Below are 21,882 nucleotides of genomic sequence, written 5' to 3' on the forward strand. Positions count from 1 at the left end.
CTGCAGGGAGAAAATTTACAGAATCCCAAAGCCAAAAGAGTCCTTACAGCTCAGAGATTCCCTGGGCATTCAAGGCCATTGAGGCCCCAAGAGTTAAGTGGTTTTCCTAGGAACACAGTTCTCCTGACTCCCTGTCTAACCCCTCTGTTCCCCAACTCCACAGCTAGCTCGGCACCAGCTACAGTAAAGGTCAAAGTCAACAGACTAATCTGCATTCCGCAGGCTGTGAGGATCCTTCTATCTGAGGGAGTTTTTAAATATGGTTCATGAAAGGGCATTTCTAAACATTTTATTACAAGGACACAATCCAGACAAAAGACGGTTTGGGTGGGTAAAGGTGAGGGAAGGAACACGCAGAGGAAATAAAGCGCAGTTTCTTGGAGACTTGTCAGGAACTGAGAGTATGGAAGAGGGAACGGGGAGGGGGTGGTGCACGGCGTAATAAAAAGCAAAGTCTAGAGTGGAAAGGAGACTACGCAGCACAAAAGCAGTGGAGTAGAAAAGTGGGCTTGATTTTTCTAGAGCTTTTTCTAAAGGAATCGAGGGGGAGCCTTGCGGAGACTGAGGGCAGGGTGGGGGCCGCAGGCGAGAGGCGGATACTCAGCAGCTCCCAGTCCAGGGGATACTCAAAGCTGGAGCGAGGCAGCCGGGCTCTCCGCGGCACTGCTTGCCTGGGTCGGTGCTCTCTCTCCGCCCTCCCCAGCTCTCTCCGCGCCCTCTCCTGACCCCGCCGAGCTCCCCGACTCCTCCAGACGCCGCACGGCTCCACACCTCCGCCCGCTGGGCCCTCCAGTTCGCGTTCCCGGCCCGCTCAGCGCCCTCCCCGCGCGCAGCCCCTAGCGGCGCGTCACTGCGAGGCCGGCCTCTGCGCGCCTCCCTCGTCCTCCTCCTCTCCGGCAATACGCGATCCAGCTCGGGGAGGCGGGGAAGCCGCCGGAGCGCGACTGCCGCGGCAGCCACCCTGCAGCCGCCGGTCCGAGGCGCGGTCCCTAGGCCCTAGAGCGCGGACGAGCCCCTGGGGTGTCGGCGCCTTGTCCGCAGAGCTGCCAGGCTCGTCCCTGCCCGGCGCGGGAGGCGCAGAGGTGAGCGGGTCGGGTAGGAGCGCGAGACCAGGTGGTGGCGGCGGAGTTGAGGGTCAAGATGCAGTCGGCGCCACGCGCTGCGTCCGTCCTCCCCGGATTCCGCGCCCTCTGCGGGCGTCAGTCCTGATCTCTTGGCATCTCGAGGTCAGGAGTGGGAAGGGTGGAGAAGGGTGTCTGTTCCACCTATTCCGCCCTCTACTCCTCTTGGTCTTCCACGAGCTCCCAGAAAGTCCTGAGGTTGGGCCCAGGAGAAAGGCCAGGAGAGACATCGTCCCAGGTAGGATGTGCCCCAAAGGGTAAGGACGGGCAGGTTACCTTAGCCTTCCTGATCGTCTACCTACCACTTTGGGTTCATGTAGCGCATCTCACTGAGTATCACGCGGCGCTGCTTTGCGAAAAAGTATTTCTAGTAGTCATTCTGTTTATTAGCCAATTATGCATCCGTGGGGTGTTTAGGCCATTATGTGTTAGGAGGTAATTGGCTGCTGCTTTGAGTGTCCTAAATCGTTTTTCAGCCTTGTGTTCAGCCTCAGCCAAAACTTGTTGAAAATTATGCCCTAAAAATCTTGCTCTTAAAATAGAGCAGAGAGATAAAGAGAATTTTGTCCAGAGATTTCCATTTATTATCTTCCCCACCCCTTGAAGAAGGATTGGTGTCAGTTTTTACTCCTCAGGCAGTTCATTTTTTAGGTGGAAAAACTTATTCCGAGCCATGGTTATTATCACTCATCACTGCGGGTGAAATTGGGAGAAGCAGAATTTGAATTTGAACTCCTGCCTCTTCCCCCACCCTCAAGACTGATTAGATTGAGTCCTGGTAGCAGCTCCACTACTGGGAACCCTGAAAATTCTCTCCAAACCACCTCCTCCACCCCATCTCACGCAACTCCACCCCCACACACTCTTACCACCTTTATTATTTCTTTGTTGTGCTGATCTGCTGTATTTATTTTTTCTTTCAGGAAGTGTTTTTTGTTTTGTTTTGTTTTTTTTACTCAGCATTTCCCCCTCTGTTGTTTCATAGATTAAAAGCTATTTACAGAAGAAAAATACCCATCCTAGATATTTTGCAGGGTATTTAGAAATGGTTTGCAATTTCTTTTTCTTAGCTAGTCAGCCTTTCAGAGGGGGTAAGAGGTTGAGACACTTTTATAAACAATGATAAATTGAGCTAATTGTGCAAAAAGGGAATGAAAAACTGTATTCAAGTCACTTTTTATTTTACTGGAGACATGGAAAATAATACTTGTAATGAATGAGCATAATTATATTTTAATACTGAAAAAGCACAGACGAAGGCAACTACATTTTTAAAGAAAGGATAATAAGTAAGAAAGGTGAGAAAGAGGGTACACCAGTTTGAAAGACTAGGACTGAGGTTTCAATAAAGGACACAATCAGGACAATCAACATCAGGATGTTTTTTCTGTGCTCAGCCAGTGACCATGACACTGGCATATCACTTACTCACTTTGGGCTACCATGTCTTGATCAGCAAAGAGAGGGATCTTACCTATAGATTTTTTACATCTCTTTAGGTCCTCACGTTTTTTTTTTTTTAACGTTTATTCATTTTTGAGAGACAGAGACTGACTGTGAGTGGGGGAGGGGCAGAGAGAGAGGGAGACACAGAATCTGAAGCAGGTTCCAGGCTTTGAGCTGTCAGCACAGAGCCTGACGCGGAGCTCGAACTCACGGACCGCGAGATCATGACCTGAGCTGAAGTCAGACACTTAACCGACTGAGCCACCCAGGTGCCCCTGGACCTCACATTTTTTTTTGATACATTCAACAAAGATTATTTATTGCATTCTTTTTTTTTTTTTTTTAAGTGGTGTCCACCCCCAGCATGGAGCCCAACACAGGGCTTGAACCTATGACCCTGAGACCAAGACCTGAGCTGAGATCAAGAGCCAGATGCTTAAATGACTGAGCCACCCAGGTGCCCCAAGAATATTTATTGCATTCTTATTTACAGAACAGATTCAGGTACCACTTCCTGGTTCATGGACTATCATCTTGTTGTCCTCACGGCAGGAGAGAAAGAGTTTTCTGAGGTCTATTTTATAAGGGCATTAATTCCATTCAAGAGGGTTCTACCCTCATGACCTAATCACCTTATAAAATCCAGACCATCTGATACCTTCCCATTGTTAGCATTTCAACATAAGAATTTGGGCGGGAAGGGATACAAACATTTAGTCCTTAACAAGAGTTAATCTTTTTAAGCAAGTGACAATAATTATATCCTTTGGAATTTAGGATGGGTAAAGAGAAACCAGGAGGAGGTCGAAGGAGAATGATAAAACAGTGGGTCAATGTATCAGATTTCTTCTGCTGTCTAGAATTATCACTTTGAATATTTGACTAGGATTTTTGGAAGACTCAGAAAATGAGTGACTGAGTGGGGTGGAGGCAGAGATTCATTATTTTTGATGAATAAGTGACAGAAACAAGAGGCCATGAGGTTGAATGGTTTATCCATTTGAATGATGACATACTGGAGAAGGATGACCACTGTTGGTGTAGAGAGGAAGACTGTGTATGTATTGGGGGCCAAAGGCACTAGTGATAAAGAATAAGCTAGAAGTCAGTAGATAAAAGCAGTGCTTATAAGAAAGTTTTATGAGGTGCCACGAGCCTCAGTGCAGCCGAGTGTTTGCAGGAGAGGAGAAGAAAGGTTCAGATGTGGCCTTGCAAAGTCAAAAATACACCTACATCATGGCCCTGGGGGATTACATTTTCTTGGTAGCATATCTAAATCATCAGGTTGTGAATGTTATCAAGGTATCTGAGGTCAGCCTTTTCAGAGTTACTGTCATCAATAATGAATGCCCTAGATGTTTATATGTGAAACAAATTAGGTTCTATTTATGTAGCATAACAGCTGCCATTCAGCCAGAGGAATGTCAAGGAAACTCTTCTAAACAAAATCTTAGGAGGGAGACCACATAGCTGAGTATAATCCAATTCTTTTACCTTGATGGTAAATACACTTCAAGTATTAAATGCAAACAGCAAGTTGAATGGCCATTCAAGAAAAACTGTGACCTTGAAATTTCAAGGAATCCACCCATGTGCTACTTACATCACATTTAAATCGAGCTCGTAAAGTTGAAGTGTCACAGTGTGAAATATAAAGTAGTGATATAACTATTATTATATAGCCTTAAGACTTGGAGACAAAAGGATTTTAGTATTGGACTGCAGGAGTCAAGTACAACCTCTTTGTTTTACATTTTACAAAGGAAACTGAGACTCAGGAAACAAGGTGATTTCGGAGGCCTCAGCCTGTCTTTTCTCCTCAACACCACATAAACAAAACTTTCCATAAATGACATAGTCTTCTCAATTCTTTGATCTGAGAAGGTAGAGAGACTCCAGGACCTTGCTAATCAAATTATAGCCCATGAACTACAAGGACCAGGGCCATCACCCAGGAGCTTGGGAGAAACACAGAATCTTGAGCCTCACACCAGACCTAGTGCATTTTAACAAGATCTCAGGTGATCATATTCACATTAAAGTTTGATAGACATTATTCCAGAGCAAGTCAGTAACTCCCATTTGCTCCAATCAGCAGAACCCCTGATGCCTGGAGAGTTGAGGAGTCCCTTTGCAGACAGAAAGAAAAGATACCATCACTGACCATTCCAAATGTTGAATGTGATGAAACAACAGGAACAAAGTATGCCGGGCAGTGGGATGACACAGTTTAAAGAGCAGTACTGCCCTTTCCAGAAAGTGGAAAAAGGGAAATTGCAAAATAGTGAGTGGACCTTCTGATTCTGCTCCTGCCCAAGAAGGAGAGGGGAAAGGACAGCGTGCATTTCCTCAGCTTCCTCTGCTCCAGAGGGCAACCGTTACTCTCTTGCTAGTGTTACTTTTCATTATTACGAACAACAGTGTAAAAATGAGCATAATTGAGGATCAAAAAGCCACATTTGTTCTTTCTAAATACCAAATTTAAGTATTAGCTTCAATCCTGAATCTTTTAGTAGGGTTGTTTTCAAGCGTGGCTGCATTTAATTAAAACACTTGATGATCTCCAGAAACAAAGAAACAAATCCCGATGCCCAAGCTGGACTGCAGACCACTGAAACAAAAATGGGTGGAGTGGTGGAGGTGACTGGGTATCGCTGGGTTTGAAAGCTCCTCAGGTCATGTCAGTGTGCAGCAAGAGCTGAGAACCACTGCTTTAGCAGGCCATTCTCCCGTGTGGGAAGAAGCAGCTCTGAGATTGGAATTCTGCATCTTCGTTTACTCAAGTGCTGGGATCCCCTACTACTCCCATAGCACCAAGCAGAGTCAGCAAACCTCAGGTCACGCCAGTGGGGCAGTTTTCGTATTTAGGAGATGCCACAATCTCTACTCAGAAGAACTCAGGACTGGGAAACAGGACACTTGGGTTCCTATGTGTGAGTCTAATAACTCTTTCCCCCTTAGGTAACATATATGATTAGGGTCAAGTTGGCCAGTTCACCTTGCATTGTTGAATGAAATGACCATTGATTTAATTATATCTGTTTTTTTTAACTGCTCTTGATTCCCAAGATAGCCCATGATTTCTCCAAGAGGATGTTGATGGTTTGTATTACTCTGGTGCCTCTGACCTCTGCCTGGCCTTCTGAGTGCATGGGAAGCAGATAATTACCACCCCCTTCTATCTTGAAAAGTGTGAAAGGAAACGTGTAATAGATTCAAAAATAGGGAGTTTTCTCCCTTCCCAGGATCTGAGTTAGACATTAAGATCACTAGCTAATGCTGAGGAGCAAACCACGGCCAGAGAAGGAGAATATACTACTCTGTGGTTGAACACAACCATAACTAACTGTTCCATGTCACCCCCCACTCAAAGAAAAAGCCCTCTCTTAAATTCTTGACATACACCAAAGTAACAACATGCCTTCGCTGGACTGCATGGGTTCTAATCATGGCTCCCTGACTTTCTCACCTTTCACCTTGGACAAATTAGTCATCTACTGCATGTCTGGTGCCTCCTGTTCACAGTGGGCATGGCAACATTAGCACCTGTCTCACAGAGTGGTTGCAGGGTTCGGTCAGTGAATAAAAAAAGCACAGTTGGCAGATAGAATGAGTTATGTGAGTATTAGGCAATATTATTATTGTTTTTCTGAAGATTAACTTACAGGTTTTTTGAGTCATTGTGATCCATTTCTAGGGTAAGAAGTTGAGTTTTTCTGGCTTTTTTCTACATTTCAAATGTCATTTAATTAAAACCCCAAAAACATGTTTTTTGAAGCATTCTACCTGTTCCTGTAAAATCCATTAAATCCTCTGTGGTGCTTACATCTGCTGTAAGCATAAAAGACATTGTGCAATGGGGATGGAGTGGAAGAGTGTTTTTTGTTCAGATCCAGCAGTGACACTGATTCATGGCCATCTGATGTGTCTTCTTGAGCAAGTCATTATGTTACTCACTTAAGTAAAAAAGAATTTGATAAATTTTTTCAGGGAAAATAAACGGCATCCTGTGAAGCCAACAAATAAAAGGGGAAGAAAAAGATTTCATAAGTATTGTGTAATTTAAGACCATAAACACATTACTAACCCCGCTTTCATCGGAAAGCTGTCTTTCTCAGTAAAGTATAGGACATAGGGTGAATGACAGAAGTCAGTGGAATCCTTTGTTATATTTTAAAGCCTGTTTTTCTTTAACTCTTATTTAAATGCAGGGGTTCATTTTTTATTAGCTGATTTATCTCTCATTTAAGAATAAAGTCACTCATTAGCTGTGGAGGTGTATAGGATCATTGATTGACTCCATCCTAAATGATTCTAGCCAGTTTTAGTTTAAATTGTTTTTTGTTTTTTGTGGCTTTTTTGTCTTCTGTTGTCATGTGAGCTGTCACATGCCAGCATGGTCCCCTCTACCTCTAGTGGCATTTCTGATTGGTTCCCTCTGATCTGTTGCCAAACTGGGGAATCAGACTTGTTAGAACCATGTTTCTAGGTGAAAACTTCAGTCTGGTTCCTTTTGTGCCATGGTGTCTTGCTGCTCAACGAGGGGTCAGCAGACCAGCAGCATCAGCATCACCTTGTTAGAAATGGAGAATCTTGGGCCTCACTCCAGACCTACTGAGTCAGAATCTGCATTTTAATAAGATTCTTGGGTGATTCATGTGTCCATTAAAAATTTAGAAGCCACACTTTAGCATATCAGCTTTGTGACAGTTCATTTTTCTACTCTGACATCCTTTTTTAGCTTACAAATTGTGTCTTGCTGGGTTCTAGGTTTTATACACCTAGCCAAAATATTTCACCTCTAGAAATGAGAGGTAGTATTTTAATGTCTAGAAGTGTTTGAATGTTTGGTCATAAGTAATTGATGAAGATTTTATTTTCTCTCCCCCAGGATATCTCTGGTGATCTTGAAAGAGCCTGTATCATGGAATCGATCTCTATGATGGGAAGCCCTAAGAACCTTAGCGAAACTTTTTTGCCTAATGGCATCAATGGTATCAAAGATGCAAGGAAGGTCACCGTGGGTGTCATTGGAAGTGGGGATTTTGCCAAATCGCTGACGATTCGACTTATTAGATGTGGCTATCATGTGGTTATAGGAAGTAGAAATCCTAAGTTTGCTTCCGAATTTTTTCCTCATGTGGTAGATGTCACTCATCATGAAGATGCTCTGACAAAAACAAATATAATATTTATTGCTATACATAGAGAACATTACACCTCCCTGTGGGACCTGAGACATCTACTTGTGGGTAAAATCCTGATTGATGTGAGCAATAACATGAGGATAAACCAATATCCAGAATCCAACGCTGAATATTTGGCTTCATTATTCCCAGATTCCCTGATTGTCAAAGGCTTTAATGTTGTCTCAGCTTGGGCACTTCAGTTAGGACCTAAGGATGCCAGCCGGCAGGTATGTGTTTTTTGTGTTTTTTTTTAATTTGTTTTTAAATTTTCTTTTCTTTGTTTTAATTATTGAAGTATAGTTGACATACAGTGTTCTGTTAGTTTCAGGTGTACAACATGGTGATCTGACAATTCAGTACATTACTCAGTGCTCACCACGAAAAGTGCAGTCACCATCTGTCACCACACATTAGTACAATACTATCGACTATGTTCCCGATCTCTACTTTCATCTCCATGACTTACTTATTCTATAACTAGAAGTTTGTACCTCCTAATCCCTAATTTAAGTGGTGAAAAAAAATGTCATACTTCTAAAAAGCAAATTCTGACTCTCCAAGGATTATCATTTTGAAAACTGTATAGGAGCATCTGAAAAATCGTGTCCCGACCTTGTAAGGGTACATTTCTACCCCTATAAAATAATGTGGAAAGCTAAGAAAATTACTTGGATTTTCCTGTCACTTGACTTTTCCTGTCACCAGCTAATTCAGGGAAAGGCAAAGTTGGCTGATGAATAATGGGCCACATTGCCTTGAGTCTCTCCTGGCTTCCACAAAAACAGAAACAATAACAAACATATCTTTTTTCTTCCTCTATCTCCCAAACTTTCTTCCTCCCTTCTCCTTCCTGGCAGCTGTTTGATAACAGGATTCCATCTGCATATGAAACACTATTTAGTAGGATCCTCAAGAAGAATTCTTTAGTAGTACCTTTTTACTTTACATAGATTCTTCATAGAATTTAAAATAGTGCAGTGTACTTTAAAATAAAGTACACTTTATTTAAAGTGTAAATTTTAATCTGTGTGGGGAGGCAGGCTGGATTTCTTAGGTTCTTTTTTAGTATATGGGTTCTATCTAGTTCAACTTGAGAATAAAGCAGATGGGGAGCTCCATCAATGCCTATATGGAATGAGAACCTTTAGAAGTAAACGTGTAAAATAGTGCACCTTAAAAATCTTTTAAAGGTGTAGTCATGCATCATAGTTAAGCATGGTGGTAAAAGACTTTTATTATTTTTGTCGATAAAGACAGTTTATGCCTTAGATTAAATGCCTTAAGAAATAAATTCAAGTATTCTACCACTGCATGCATATCCAGTCCTGACATGCATATCAGGTCTTTGATTTGGAAGAGTTGGGAAAGATTATATACTTTCCAGCTTTCCAAAGGTCATTTCTAAATCCTTTTTTCTTTTGTATATCTATCAAAGTTTAGGAATGGATACATACCAAATTTAAATTTGTTTAAATTTAAACCTAAATTTAATCCTTTGCCCATACTTGTGATAATTGTTATTTATTCATTTATTTTGAAAGACAGAGAGAGCAAGCAGGGGAGGAGCAGAGAGAGAGGAGGAGCAGACAGGCTCTGTCAGCACAGAGCCCAGTGTGGGGCTTGAATTCATGAACTGTGAGATCATGACCTGAGCTGAAATCAAGAGTCGGATGTTTGGGGCGCCTGGGTGGCGCAGTCGGTTAAGCGTCCGACTTCAGCCAGGTCACGATCTCGCGGTCCGTGAGTTCGAGCCCCTCATCGGGCTCTGGGCTGATGGCTCAGAGCCTGGAGCCTGTTTCCGATTCTGTGTCTCCCTCTCTCTCTGCCCCTCCCCCATTCATGCTCTGTCTCTCTCTGTCCCAAAAATAAATAAACGTTGAAAAAAAAAAATTAAAAAAAAAAAAAAAAAAAAGAGTCGGATGTTTAACCAACTGAGCCACCCAGGCACCCCTTGATAATTTTAATTCATTAACAACAACTGTGGAACAAATAATTAAATTTAAAGTGAGTTACAGAAATAGTTTTGTTTATATTTCTTGGTCCTCTGCCTTTATTACAAAAGTTGGATTTATACGTTTAGGTTTATAAATTAAATAAATTTTAAATTTATTTAAATTTAAATAAATGTTATAGTTTATAGGTTATATCTATAATTAAATTTTATTACTTTAGGGTTTTTTAACAAGAAGTAAAAAAAAAAAAAAAGTCACCATTGTCAAAACTGTAATAAATTACCTTAGAATGCTTTTCCTTATTTCTTTGGAATATGTATTCTTCCCCACTCCATTTTAGAAATTTGTGAACATTTGTATAATAGTATAGAGTCTGTTACTCCTCTGGTTAATGTTAAGTAGAATTAATAATTGGAAGAGCTCTACATTATTAGCATAATGCAAATTTTAGCATGCAAATATTTTAGTGTGGTCTGTTCCAGAGACCTTATGTAAACATCTTCAGGGATATATTTAGGAATTTGTTTTCCCCAAACATTACCCAGAGATTTTATAGCAATATTTTTCTAGCCCTGAGTAAGATGACCTCCCCGTAAGTTATACTGGCTCACTTCAGCAGTGAATTGGTGACAATTCACAAATACTTGTTGAATTCTCAATTACAGTAATTTATCTAAGAGGTTTGTGTAGTTCGAAAGTCCACTTTCACCCCCCCACCCATCACATCATTATATTATATAGAGGTAACATCTTAGTGTTAGAAAATGGCAGTTGCTTTACTATTTAAATTAACTAAATCTTATAATACCATTTTTCCCCCACATAGGTATAGTATCACTATTTATAGATGAAAGAATTTCATATTCTGACCAGTGAAGTAATATAATAATAATAATAACTTGAGATTCATGGTTCTTCAGATACTTGGTCAATCAGTTTCTAAACCAAGATAAATTTTATAAATAGTACGTCATTGTGACATAAGTTAGAGATTTTAATTGCAAATTCAACCACCCAGAGTTCATGCCCATCTTCTCTCTTGCTGAATATCTATAAAGGATAGTACTTGTAATCCCTCTACTAGACAGAATCACTACAGTCCTAGAACTGAATATTGTTCTCGAAAGTCCAGGAAGCCAACCCCACCCTGATACCTGTGAGAGTGAGAGCTGGAGTGGGCAGGAGAGGGCCAGCAGCCCAAACTCCACCTCAACCTTACCATGCCACTGCTGCCAAAACACGTGGTCTAGAAACCTTTCTTTCCTCCTGGCTTTCTTCCCGTGAGGACTTCCCGATCCCAGGCTCTAGCAGGATTGTTCTGCATTTTATTTTCAGGTCATCACAGGTAGCAAGGACTTTGTTTTAACAGTTTTAACCTATTAATAAATAGACAAATATGTTAATAAATGCTTTACCTCCTTAACTTTTTGCATCCCTCAAGGTCGTCACAAATGACGTTCCATGGGTGAAGTGGAGCATGCGATCGTCACTGTCACCATTTTTACAAACAATAGTAATGATGAGTCTTTTGTTTTTGCCGCAGGTCTATATATGCAGCAACAATATTCAAGCTCGACAACAGGTTATTGAACTTGCCCGTCAGCTGAATTTCATTCCTGTTGACTTGGGATCATTATCTTCAGCCAGGGAGATTGAAAATTTACCCCTGCGACTATTTACTCTCTGGAGAGGGCCAGTGGTGGTAGCCATAAGTCTAGCCACGTTTTTCTTTCTTTATTCCTTTGTCAGAGATGTGATACACCCATATGCTAGAAACCAGCAGAGTGACTTTTACAAGATTCCTATTGAGATTGTGAATAAAACCTTGCCCATAGTTGCCATTACTTTGCTGTCCCTGGTATACCTAGCAGGTCTCCTGGCAGCTGCGTATCAGCTTTATTACGGCACCAAATATAGGAAATTTCCACCTTGGTTGGAGACCTGGTTACAGTGTAGAAAACAGCTTGGATTACTAAGTTTTTTCTTCGCTTCGGTCCATGTTGCCTACAGCCTCTGCTTACCAATGAGAAGGTCAGAGAGATACTTGTTTCTCAACATGGCTTATCAGCAGGTATGGAATGTGCTCCTTATTTACTGGATACGAGTAAAATACCTTATCAGTATATCTGTAAAATGTAAGATTTAAAGTAGTGTGAGCTTTTACACATCTTGTAATAGAAATTTTGGTATATTTAGGGAGGGGAAAGAATTATTCTTCACACAGTGTTTCTGTTTAAGAATTACGTGGCTGATCCAAAATCATTTAGGATAAAAACTGCTACTATACCTTTCTTTGAAGAGTAAGAACAGAAATAAAGGATTCAATTCTTTCTTTCTTTTTTTTTTTTTTTTTTTTGATGTTATGATTGCAGTGATTGTTTTCAGCATTAAACATTGAGTTAATGTTTTATGATTGGCCATGTTCCATGGAACAATGAGGCATCTCTCAGTAAACATATGCGACAAAATTACAACTAGTGAAAATACAAAACAGAATAGGAAGCCAAGATCAGGAGACATACATTTGTAAGGTTTTTGATATCAAAAAAGCTGAAAAGATACTTTGGTGAAGCTTTAGTTTCTCAGGTGAACCTTTATAGCACTTAGCTCTTCAAGAAAATCTCAGGGAAAGCTTCATGGAAGGAGCTTGATGATGGAGCCAAGTATGATTTTCCTCAATAATTCCCACTGAGCAAATGTAACATAAAGGGTTTCACTGAAGTTATCTGCTGTAGCATTTACCTGTGACAGCCAAGGACACTGCACCAAAACAAATGTGAGCTTTTGCGTTTTATAAGGAACCAAGGCATCATGATCCAGCTTTGTAGCACTAGGTACTTAGGCCTGTTTCAACAATTTCAACCTAAAGTTATTTGAAAAAAATTTGGTAAATTGATGTTCTTGAAGCCATTGTCTCTGTAAAAATACCCCTTCCCCTAACTGAATGCTAAGGCTTTGCTATCTGCTGCACCAGCTCCCTCACTGGTTGTTGTTTGCTCAGATCTCACCTCCTCAGGGACGCTGAGCCTGGACACCCTTTTAAATTCTGCTATGCGCTTCTGATTCAACCCCTAGACTCTTCCTCCTCCCTCCAGTCCCTCCTCCTCTGCTCTACCTTCACTCTTTTCAATAGCATTTATCACCTCCTAATACACTTTATGTTTTCCTTGTTGATTATATTTACTGTTGTCTGCCTCCTCTTATCAGAACATTATTTCATGAGAGGAGGGACCTTTGTCCATTTTGTTCACTGATAGATGCCTAATGCCTAGAACTGTGCCTGGCACGTAGTAAGGCACTCCCAAAGTGTATTTGTGGGATGAATGAATGAACCAGGAGGCCAGGTAGATCCAGGTTGTAAGCTGTAGGTATGTCCTACCGAGGTATGTCCTTGTTCTGTATTGTTGTATAGATGTCAAAAAAGGTATCAAACAAGAGCCTTTTTCCACAGAGGAGCTCTGTGGCTTTCTTCGGGATGTTGGTATGATTGTTCCAGGGACCTCATGCTCAGAACTAGCTTTTCTTTTTTTATTTCAAGTTTGTTTGGTTAACTGGAACTGGACAAAGTTAAACTGTTTTAAGTTAGAGTCTGTTATCCATGAACAGATTTTATTTAAAACAAAGCTTTAGCCCAAGGATGTATACTCTTGATGTATACTCTAATCATATTGTTTACAATAAACCTTTTTTTAAGTAAATAGACAATTCTAAAAGTAATCCCTGTGCAGAATACCACACATTCAGAGTTAATCAAGTCTGACTTGATTATATATGTATTATCAATGTAAGGGAAAGACATTTGGAAAAGTACTATATCCGAGTGAGGCAACTGAATAGTTGGAAAAGTATATTGATGAGGCAATTCAAGAGAATAAATATTTGCGTTCGGTATGATTTTATCCATATGGAAATCTCAGCTTCCTGAAGAAAAGAAGTTACGAAAAAAGAGATAAATTAACATATAAATATTCTTCATGTGAGAGAGGAAGATAGAGGCATAATTTAGAAATTCTCTTCCTGAGTTCTAAGTTGATCTAAGACCAGAATGTATCCAAAATATTTAACCGAGTTTAAATCAACTTGGAGAAGTCCCTCAAAACTAATTGTAACTGCCAGTACGTTTTTTATGTCACCTTGGAACCAACCACTTTGCATTCATGGTCTTGGGACTTCAGGCCAGGAATGGTGGTGAATTATAATGCAAATGGTAGATTTACTCACCCCCTTACACACATGCAAGGAAAGAGAGAATCTTAGTCCTCCTTTTATTTAACTCCCTCTTCTCTTTTCCCCACACCTGGAACAATAACATCCACTAATAGGTTCTCCATCATAGTCTTAAATTGAAATAATGCAACTTGAATATATCCATATATGATGTACTCTCATGCCAAGAGTGAACTGTGCTGAATCAGTTAATGTTCTGCCAAATAAAAGAAATTCACATTTGCTCTCATTAGGTTCATGCAAATATCGAGAACTCTTGGAACGAGGAAGAAGTTTGGAGGATTGAAATGTATATCTCCTTTGGCATAATGAGCCTTGGCTTACTCTCCCTCCTGGCAGTCACCTCTATCCCTTCAGTGAGCAATGCTTTAAACTGGAGAGAATTCAGTTTTATTCAGGTATGTGGGTTGAGGGATTGGGCGGCATAGAATTTAAGTGTTAAATACAGTTTAATTTTAAATATGCTTCTTATAAAAGAGTGCCTTTGGGGCTGCATTTATACATCTAGCTCAAGGAACAAAAACTGCTGGAAGCCAGCTTAGGACCATTTGGGTTTAGTAAGTAAAAGACCAGTACAGGATTCTACTAGAAGACTCTGATAGCACTGCTTACTATGTTACGGGTTAAGGTTATTTTAAAAAGAAAAAAAATGAAAGTGGGGATGGGTAAGCTTAGATCAAGTTTAGTGCCAAAGTCAGTTTGTTATTAGACCAATGAGTGAATAATTATTTTACATTTTGAGCCACCTTGATCTTTCTAGAAAAATCTCATTAATTTGAATTCAAGTTGGGGAGAAGGTCAGTCTGAATATTGTAAAAGACAGGTGTGTGTATACACACAAACACAAGCAGTGGCAAATTAGGTAACTGGGCTGCTGGGTTATGACAAGCAACCAGCCTTATGGATCTTGTTAGTATATGTATTTAATATATGAGTTGTATATATGTGTATATGAGTACATATAAAGGGTTTTCAAAGTAGCACTGTGTTCTTTAATAAACAATTCACCTTCTCCAGTAATGGTTATTTAATAAATTTGCCTATTTTTAAAACATGTAATTCAAACTTAGACCCTACCTATATTATCACAAAGTCAGGACTGGTTGTATCCAAATGGTTTATAGCACAATATGTGGATGACTGTCATTGGGTAGTACACTAAATTTTGTTTTGTTTTTGCCTATTTGCTCAATTCATCTAAAGAACTCATTTAAGTTAAGGGCATATCCCTGTCTAAATTAACTTTTCCTTTTTGAAGGCAAGAAAATGTGAAAACTTTTCCCATTGTTAGCTTAATCACATCTGAAAAGAGATAGAAGGCCCTCTGATAAAGGGTGTTAGACGGATGCAAATTATCATTAAATAGAGATGAGTAACTGCCAAACAGGACAATTTTCTGCTAGTTGATCCTTTCCCAGTGAAGTTAGACATTACATCATTATACTGATGTAATGTTACACAGACCATTTTGTCAAAGTAAGCAATCAAACATAATAATTTAGGGAACCCAGAATGCTGGCCTTTTAGATTTTCACCTATAAACTAACAGAAGTACTCTTAATATAAATTTCATTTAATGTCGTCAATAAAGCCACATGTTTGAAATGCTATTCATATTATATACTAATACTATAATATTTTTCATGTTCAATATTTACATGTTTACTTTCAACTAGTATATTTATGTGAGGCAGGGCGTGAGGGGGTAGTGTATATGAATGAGAATGCCCTTCAGCATTCACACACACACATACATACATACTATTTTTTTAATACACACAACTGGTGGAAATGTGGATAACCTTCATAAAGAAGTTTGGCAGTTTTCATCAGTATCCTTAAAGAAAACCCAGATGTTTTCACCACTAATCCCACTATTAGAAACAAGTTATAAGAAAATAAACCAAGATATAGAAAAGGGCTTATAGTTGAGGAAAGTTGGAAACAGAGTAAATGATCTGTTGGAAACAGAGTAAATGAGTAAAGAAAAAAGGAAAGGTCAAGTAAATTGTAACACATCCATTCAGTGGGATATTACATAACATTAGGGTCAATTTTTTCATATTTAATGACATGAGGAGAAAGTTCCTGATATAAAATAATCACAGTATCAAGCTATATGCAGTATGGTCTTATTTGTATAAAATGTGCAAATATATAAATAAATATATATGAAATATATGAAGATATTAAAATTCTTTAATTCAGGAGAGAACAAAGAGTAGCTCAATAATTTAAGATAAAATAGTTTTAGCACACTATAAACATGGGTGTAGCTGGATAGGTTAATTTATGAGTTTGAATAACTTCTTATACTTTGTTTCTTTTTCTTCCTCCTCTACCCAAGTCTACGCTTGGATACGTTGCTCTGCTCATAAGTACTTTCCATGTTTTAATTTACGGATGGAAACGAGCTTTTGAAGAAGAGTACTACAGGTTTTATACACCACCAAACTTTGTTCTTGCTCTTGTTTTGCCCTCAGTTGTAATTCTGGGTAAGATCATTTTACTCCTTCCATGCATAAGCCGAAAGCTAAAGAGAATTAAAAAAGGTTGGGAAAAGAGCCAATTTCTGGAAGAAGGTATTGGAGGAGCAGTTCCTCATCTCTCACCAGAGAGGGTTACAGTAATGTGATGATAAATGGTGCTCATTGATGCCATATAGAATTCTGCTCATGCCATTATTTTTATGACTTCCTTTATGTTCATTTGCAAGTGCATTGTCAAATTGACGTGGGCTGAAATCCTTACAGTAAGATCTCAATCAAATTAGTGGCAGAACTTTCTTGAAATTAATTTTCACAGAGATCAATTTTGGCAATATGAATTTTTGTGGTCAACTTATATGTTTTGTTTTACACAACCATAACACTCTTGTTATTTTAATAAACTGTATTCCATAATCAGGCAAAAATATTTATGGCGAATAATATAGATATAACCTAATGTTAAAAAAACTTTACAAACCAGCAGAATTTTAAGTGTTAATATAATTGAATGGATGCATTTTTTTTTCCTGAAGCTTACTTAAGGTTTTAATTGTCATCCAGCTTAAGAAATAGAAACACATAATCATACATTAACTTTAAGAAAGGACATGTGACATTAGCATCTAGGTAAGGGTGAATGGTAACATTCCTATATTTTTCTCATAAGATAGGGTTTGAAGAATGTAATTAATTGTATGAACCAGTGTGCTTTGTGAACAAACACAAATTAAAAAAAAACAAATTGAATCTGACGTATTTGAAATGCAAAGGAGACATGAAATACATACTGATAATATGTACCTTATGAAAGATTTCATTCCTTATCTTTTTACAGAGCAGTTTCATTTGCATATTAATATGTTGATTTGGGAGAAGACCGTGATATTTGGCTTCCAAAACTGAATTTTTCTACTATAGTACCAATCCAGGGAATCTTACAGTTGTTTCTAGTGACAGGGAGGGTATTAAGTTTATACACAAGGGGTTGTTTCTCAGCTGATCTATGTTGTTGTACATTAGCCAGTCCCCACTCTCTCTGGTATATGATTTTACTGATGTTCACTGAGGGATTATAATATGCCAGGCACTGTTCTAAGCACTTTACTCGTACTGTCCCATCTAATATTTACAACTCCATGACAGAGGTTGTTATATCCTCATTTTACATAGGAGAAAACAGAAGGACAGAAAAGCAATTTGCCCAAGGTCACACAGTTAGTAAGAGCCAGAGCCAGCATTTAATATGTAGACAGTCATATTTCCGAGGCTACGGTTTTAACCACTAGGCTAATGGCCCCTGCTCCATCCTTATGCATTCATTACCATCATGATGCCAATCTAGATGCTTCCTCTTTTGTCAGTAAAGGCACTGACATTCTTCACAGTGTGTTGTGGGTATCAAAAATACATGAAAATATTACAGTCATAAATTTATTATTGATTGTGGGATAATCTACAGTCCCTCACCTTGCAAGAGGCTCTTGCTTGGGACCTGACCCTGGAGACCTATGGCAGTCCATATGACCCTATGCAGTGAGGGACTCCAGCAGGGTAGGACCATAGCAGTTTTAATGAATGGCTAAGGACCTGCAGAATCTTAAAAGTCCCTGAAGAGTTGGTCATCCCTTTTTTCTCTCCCTGAGAAGTCCTCCTGCCTGTTCAACCATTCATGAGGGAGCAGTTTGGAAGCATGAAGGATATTAAGAAAAGTGGTTAATTATAAATCTACTCTAGAGACATATAATCATACAAATTATTCATAAAAATTTTCAGTGCTGACACTCCACATTAAAATTGCATTTTGTTCAAACTTTGATTAGAATGCCCTACATTTTTTTCATTTGTTCCTTCCTTATTAAAATAGAAAACTGCAGATAAGATACAATTATATGCATTATGTAATTATATACCCTGAAATTATAACATTTCTAAACTTATACCCACTGAAGTACTACTGAATGCAACTGCCAAAATAAAAGTTCTATTCAGTGGAGGCTACCTTTCCCATCATTGGCTCTTTCCCTCCTACTGCACCCTGTCAATTTGGTAAATCACTCATGATTCTCTGGTGTTCTCTTCTTGGTGAATTTTAGTATCTTGTACTTCTTAATTGAGCTCTCCCTTTGTAAAATTTTAATTCTATTTTTTTCCCTCTTCATAATCACTTCCTTGCTAGTTTTTAGTAGGAACTACCTTGGGTGATAACTTTTAAAGGGAAACACCCATACACTGTTGTAGCACACTAGTGAAATTAATAGCATATTTTCAATTTGTTCCTCAAGTTACCCTCTGTCAAGACCATTGCTTTCACCATTTAATGTGAAAATACAATGAGACATTTTTAAAAGCTATATGACTATTGAATTATATTGTTGTATGTGTATATTAAGTAGCCAATAATATAACACTATTACAGATAAATGGGGCCTTTGAAAATGTGAAAAAACAAACTTTATGAAAATGTATATAGTATATAACTTTTGTTTCAAATGATAAATTCTTCTTTTTCAGTACTACAAAGATGAAATAATTTTGAAGTTTTAGAATAAATGTAATATATGCATTCTAATTCTAATTCTAAATGTTTAAAAACCTTTCTAATACTGCAAAAATATTGACTTTTAATTTATTTATTTAATTGACTCTTAATTGCTTTATTTTACCATTTTCTACCTGATTTTTTTTTCTTAATCATTATTTCTCATAATCACTTTTTTTTTTTTTTAATCATTACTCTGGCCTCAGAAGTAGAACTGAATTCTGCTCTTGCTAGATGTGAGAAAGTGGTAGGAACTTTAGTAGGGGTTTGTATTTTGAGAAGTGCCCCTGAGAAAATTATAAGAATGTAGAAAATATACCCAGTCTTAATCCTATGCAAAAAAACTAAGTAAGTTTTTTCCTAACAGGGAAGTAATCACGGGCTGAATCATGCTACTTAGCTTTTGTGTGCAGATTTCATATGTCTCCTCTATGAAGAATATTTAAAATCATGTTTAAATAAGAATATATTCATGCTAACATATATTTTTCAAAGCACATATGGAAATTTAGCCCAGATTGTCTACATATAGAGATTTTTATTTAAATTTTAAAATATTTTAAGGTATGAAGAAATTATATTTATAGGTATTTATGAGATAATTATTTTCTGCTACATACAGTATTGGCTAGTGAACTCTGTTTTAAATTATCTGATTAATTTCTTGTAAATTAGCATAATCTTGACTTGATTAAGGAATTTTACTTTCAACATTAATTTGATAATAGCAATTTAAGATATATTCATACTTTCAAATTATGAAAATTACTTGTGTAAAAGGGCTTCAAGAATATCATATCTGATTTTTGTATTGTTTATCTCTTACATAATATGATAAAATTTTAATTCTTTTTAATTGCCTTTTGCCATTAAACTATTTCATAATAAATTCTGTACAAAGAGTTTTTCCCCCAAATAGAGGTTTATTTGTGAAATGTAAAGGTTTCTTATGTGATATTTTAAATACAGTACCATAAATGTAACTCATAAGTATTTCTTTAGGAATATTATAAACACTGAACCTGTGTCAGCCTAGAGAATCTCTGTTTTGAAATAAGTATTCAAATAGCCTAAAATGTGGTGTTGAAATTATTTTGTGAATTTTTGCCTAAAGCATTGCTACATGTGCTCATGCCTTGATCCAGTGTTAACATTTCTATTTGTGATGTGTCATCATGAAAATGAGATGCTCTAACCTTAATTGTTTATAAGTGAGTAAAAAAAATATTCTGGTGGATATTCAGTATATGTAATTGCTCTAAATGAACATGTACTGATTTTAGTGGAAACACAGTCTGTTCTTACCTTTGAACAGTGGATTTTATAGGAATGAATGGGTTCTTTAATTTTTTTAATGCAAGAAAATTATAAAGTGCTAATAATCACAGATTCTGTCCATATGATACCAAAACAGTATTTTGGTTAGTTCAGCCTAACACACAAACATACCGAGATTTTTTTAACTTTCCAAATCACTGGCTTTCTATCATGCAGTCATACACAATTAGAGCAGACTATACATATAGGACTCTCCCCATGGCTGGACAGGCTAAATTAAATCACTAAGAAAGGTGCTTTTTTATGACTTCAAATTGTCAACTTCAATCTTAATTCTCTTAAGATTTTCCTTGAAGGTCTTTCATAGCTTTGCAGACATTCAGCCTACACAGGGCCTGGAAGTTGTCTCCCAATGTCTGGTTACCCTACTTCTTTAAAAGCTGCTGTCCATCACATTACTCAACTGCCCTGGCAGTTGGGTGTAACAATGAGACTGAGAGTTGGTCAGTGAGATGTAGGGGCACTGTGGTTGACTTCCTGGAAGTCTCTTCAAAGAAAAGCAGCACGTGTTCTTTATCTTATTCCTCCATCTTGCTGCCGTAATTGTGGATACAATAGGAGACCTGGCAAAAGTCTAAGAGGACCAAGGCCACACCCTAAGGAAAGCCTATTAGAAACTAAAAAGATCTTGACAACTTCTACTTCACTATTTGACTCCCTCTGCCTGTATTTAACTCACTGTGCATTTGGGTTTCTTTATATGAAGTCAGACTAATCCATTCTGGTCTTCTGTTCTTTGTCATGATTCTATTTAACACTGAATGAACTAGACTGCAATAATTCTTATCTTTAAAAGTTTTTCAAGGATAATGTGCAATTCAAATTGGAATTGATTTTCCATTGTTAATTAATGATACTCATTTTCTTGCCTTTGATCTTTCATTTGATATTTTGTATCTGCTTGGAAAATATTGTTTTCTTTATAACTGTGTAATAGCTATTTGCTAAAACTCTGTAATAGCCAAAATATCGCTGTCAAATTATATGCCATTTTTTATATCATTCTCATAGAGCTGCCTTATGAGCATCTAAATAAAAAGCATTATTTAATGTGTTTTAACCTCTTTTTTGAAGTGTTACATACAAATGGATTTTTCTTTCTTACTGAATAAGACTTCCCGTATTTGATGAAGGCCGTCTGTTTCTTTCTAGAAGCATCTGGAAAGCAATACATGAAATAGTTTTGGGCTTTTGGAGGTTTTGTTCATTTTTGCCAAAGTAGTCATTTAGGAAGATATCTATCTAATGAGGTGGTATTTTAAAAATTATTTCAGGGCACCTGGGTGATCAGTCAGAAAAGCGAGTGACTCTTGATCTCGGGGTTGTGGGTTCAAGCCCCACGTGGAATGTAGAGGTTACTTAAACTTAAAAAAAATTATTTCAGGGGCGCCTGGGTGGCTCAGTAGGTTGAGCGTCCGTCCAACTTCGGCTCAGGCCATGATCTTGCAGTCCGTGAGTTTGAGCCCCACATCGGGCTCTGCTGACAGCTCGGAGCCTGGAGCCTGCTTCGGATTCTGTGTCTCCCTCTCTCTCTGCCCCTCCCCTGCTCATGCTGTGTCTCTCTTTGTCTCAAAAATAAAT

The 21,882-nt window shown here is 38.3% G+C and overlaps 1 protein-coding gene across 4 annotated transcripts; it reads left to right on the forward strand.

Moving 5' to 3' along the window:
- Positions 1–929: 929 nt before the first annotated feature.
- Positions 930–21,355, forward strand: STEAP2 (STEAP2 metalloreductase). 4 transcript variants are annotated; one of them, XM_045496994.1, is made up of 6 exons: positions 973–1,082; positions 4,663–4,851; positions 7,459–7,983; positions 11,252–11,779; positions 14,169–14,333; positions 16,283–21,355. In XM_045496994.1, the coding sequence occupies exons 3-6, from the start codon at positions 7,492–7,494 to the stop codon at positions 16,568–16,570; spliced, it is 1,473 nt and encodes a 490-aa protein (XP_045352950.1). In that variant the 5' UTR covers positions 973–1,082; positions 4,663–4,851; positions 7,459–7,491; the 3' UTR covers positions 16,571–21,355. The 4 variants fall into 4 exon arrangements, with proteins under 4 accessions (XP_045352948.1, XP_045352950.1, XP_045352949.1 ...); XM_045496993.1 differs by having other exon boundaries at positions 974–1,082; positions 4,666–4,851; XM_045496992.1 differs by lacking the exon at positions 4,663–4,851 and having other exon boundaries at positions 930–1,082.
- The last annotated feature ends 527 nt before the right edge of the window (positions 21,356–21,882 follow it).

Source organism: Leopardus geoffroyi, chromosome A2, assembly GCF_018350155.1.
Source record: "Leopardus geoffroyi isolate Oge1 chromosome A2, O.geoffroyi_Oge1_pat1.0, whole genome shotgun sequence".
NCBI classification, from domain to species: Eukaryota; Metazoa; Chordata; class Mammalia; order Carnivora; family Felidae; genus Leopardus; species Leopardus geoffroyi.

Coding starts and splice junctions, on each gene's coding strand:
- STEAP2 (XM_045496992.1), top strand. CDS start 7,492: ATGGAATCGATCTCTATGATGGGAAGCCCTAAGAACCTTAGCGAAACT. Junction 11,780..14,168: donor TCAACATGGCTTATCAGCAG/GTATGGAATGTG, acceptor TGCTCTCATTAG/GTTCATGCAAATATCGAGAA. Junction 14,334..16,282: donor GAGAATTCAGTTTTATTCAG/GTATGTGGGTTG, acceptor CCTCTACCCAAG/TCTACGCTTGGATACGTTGC.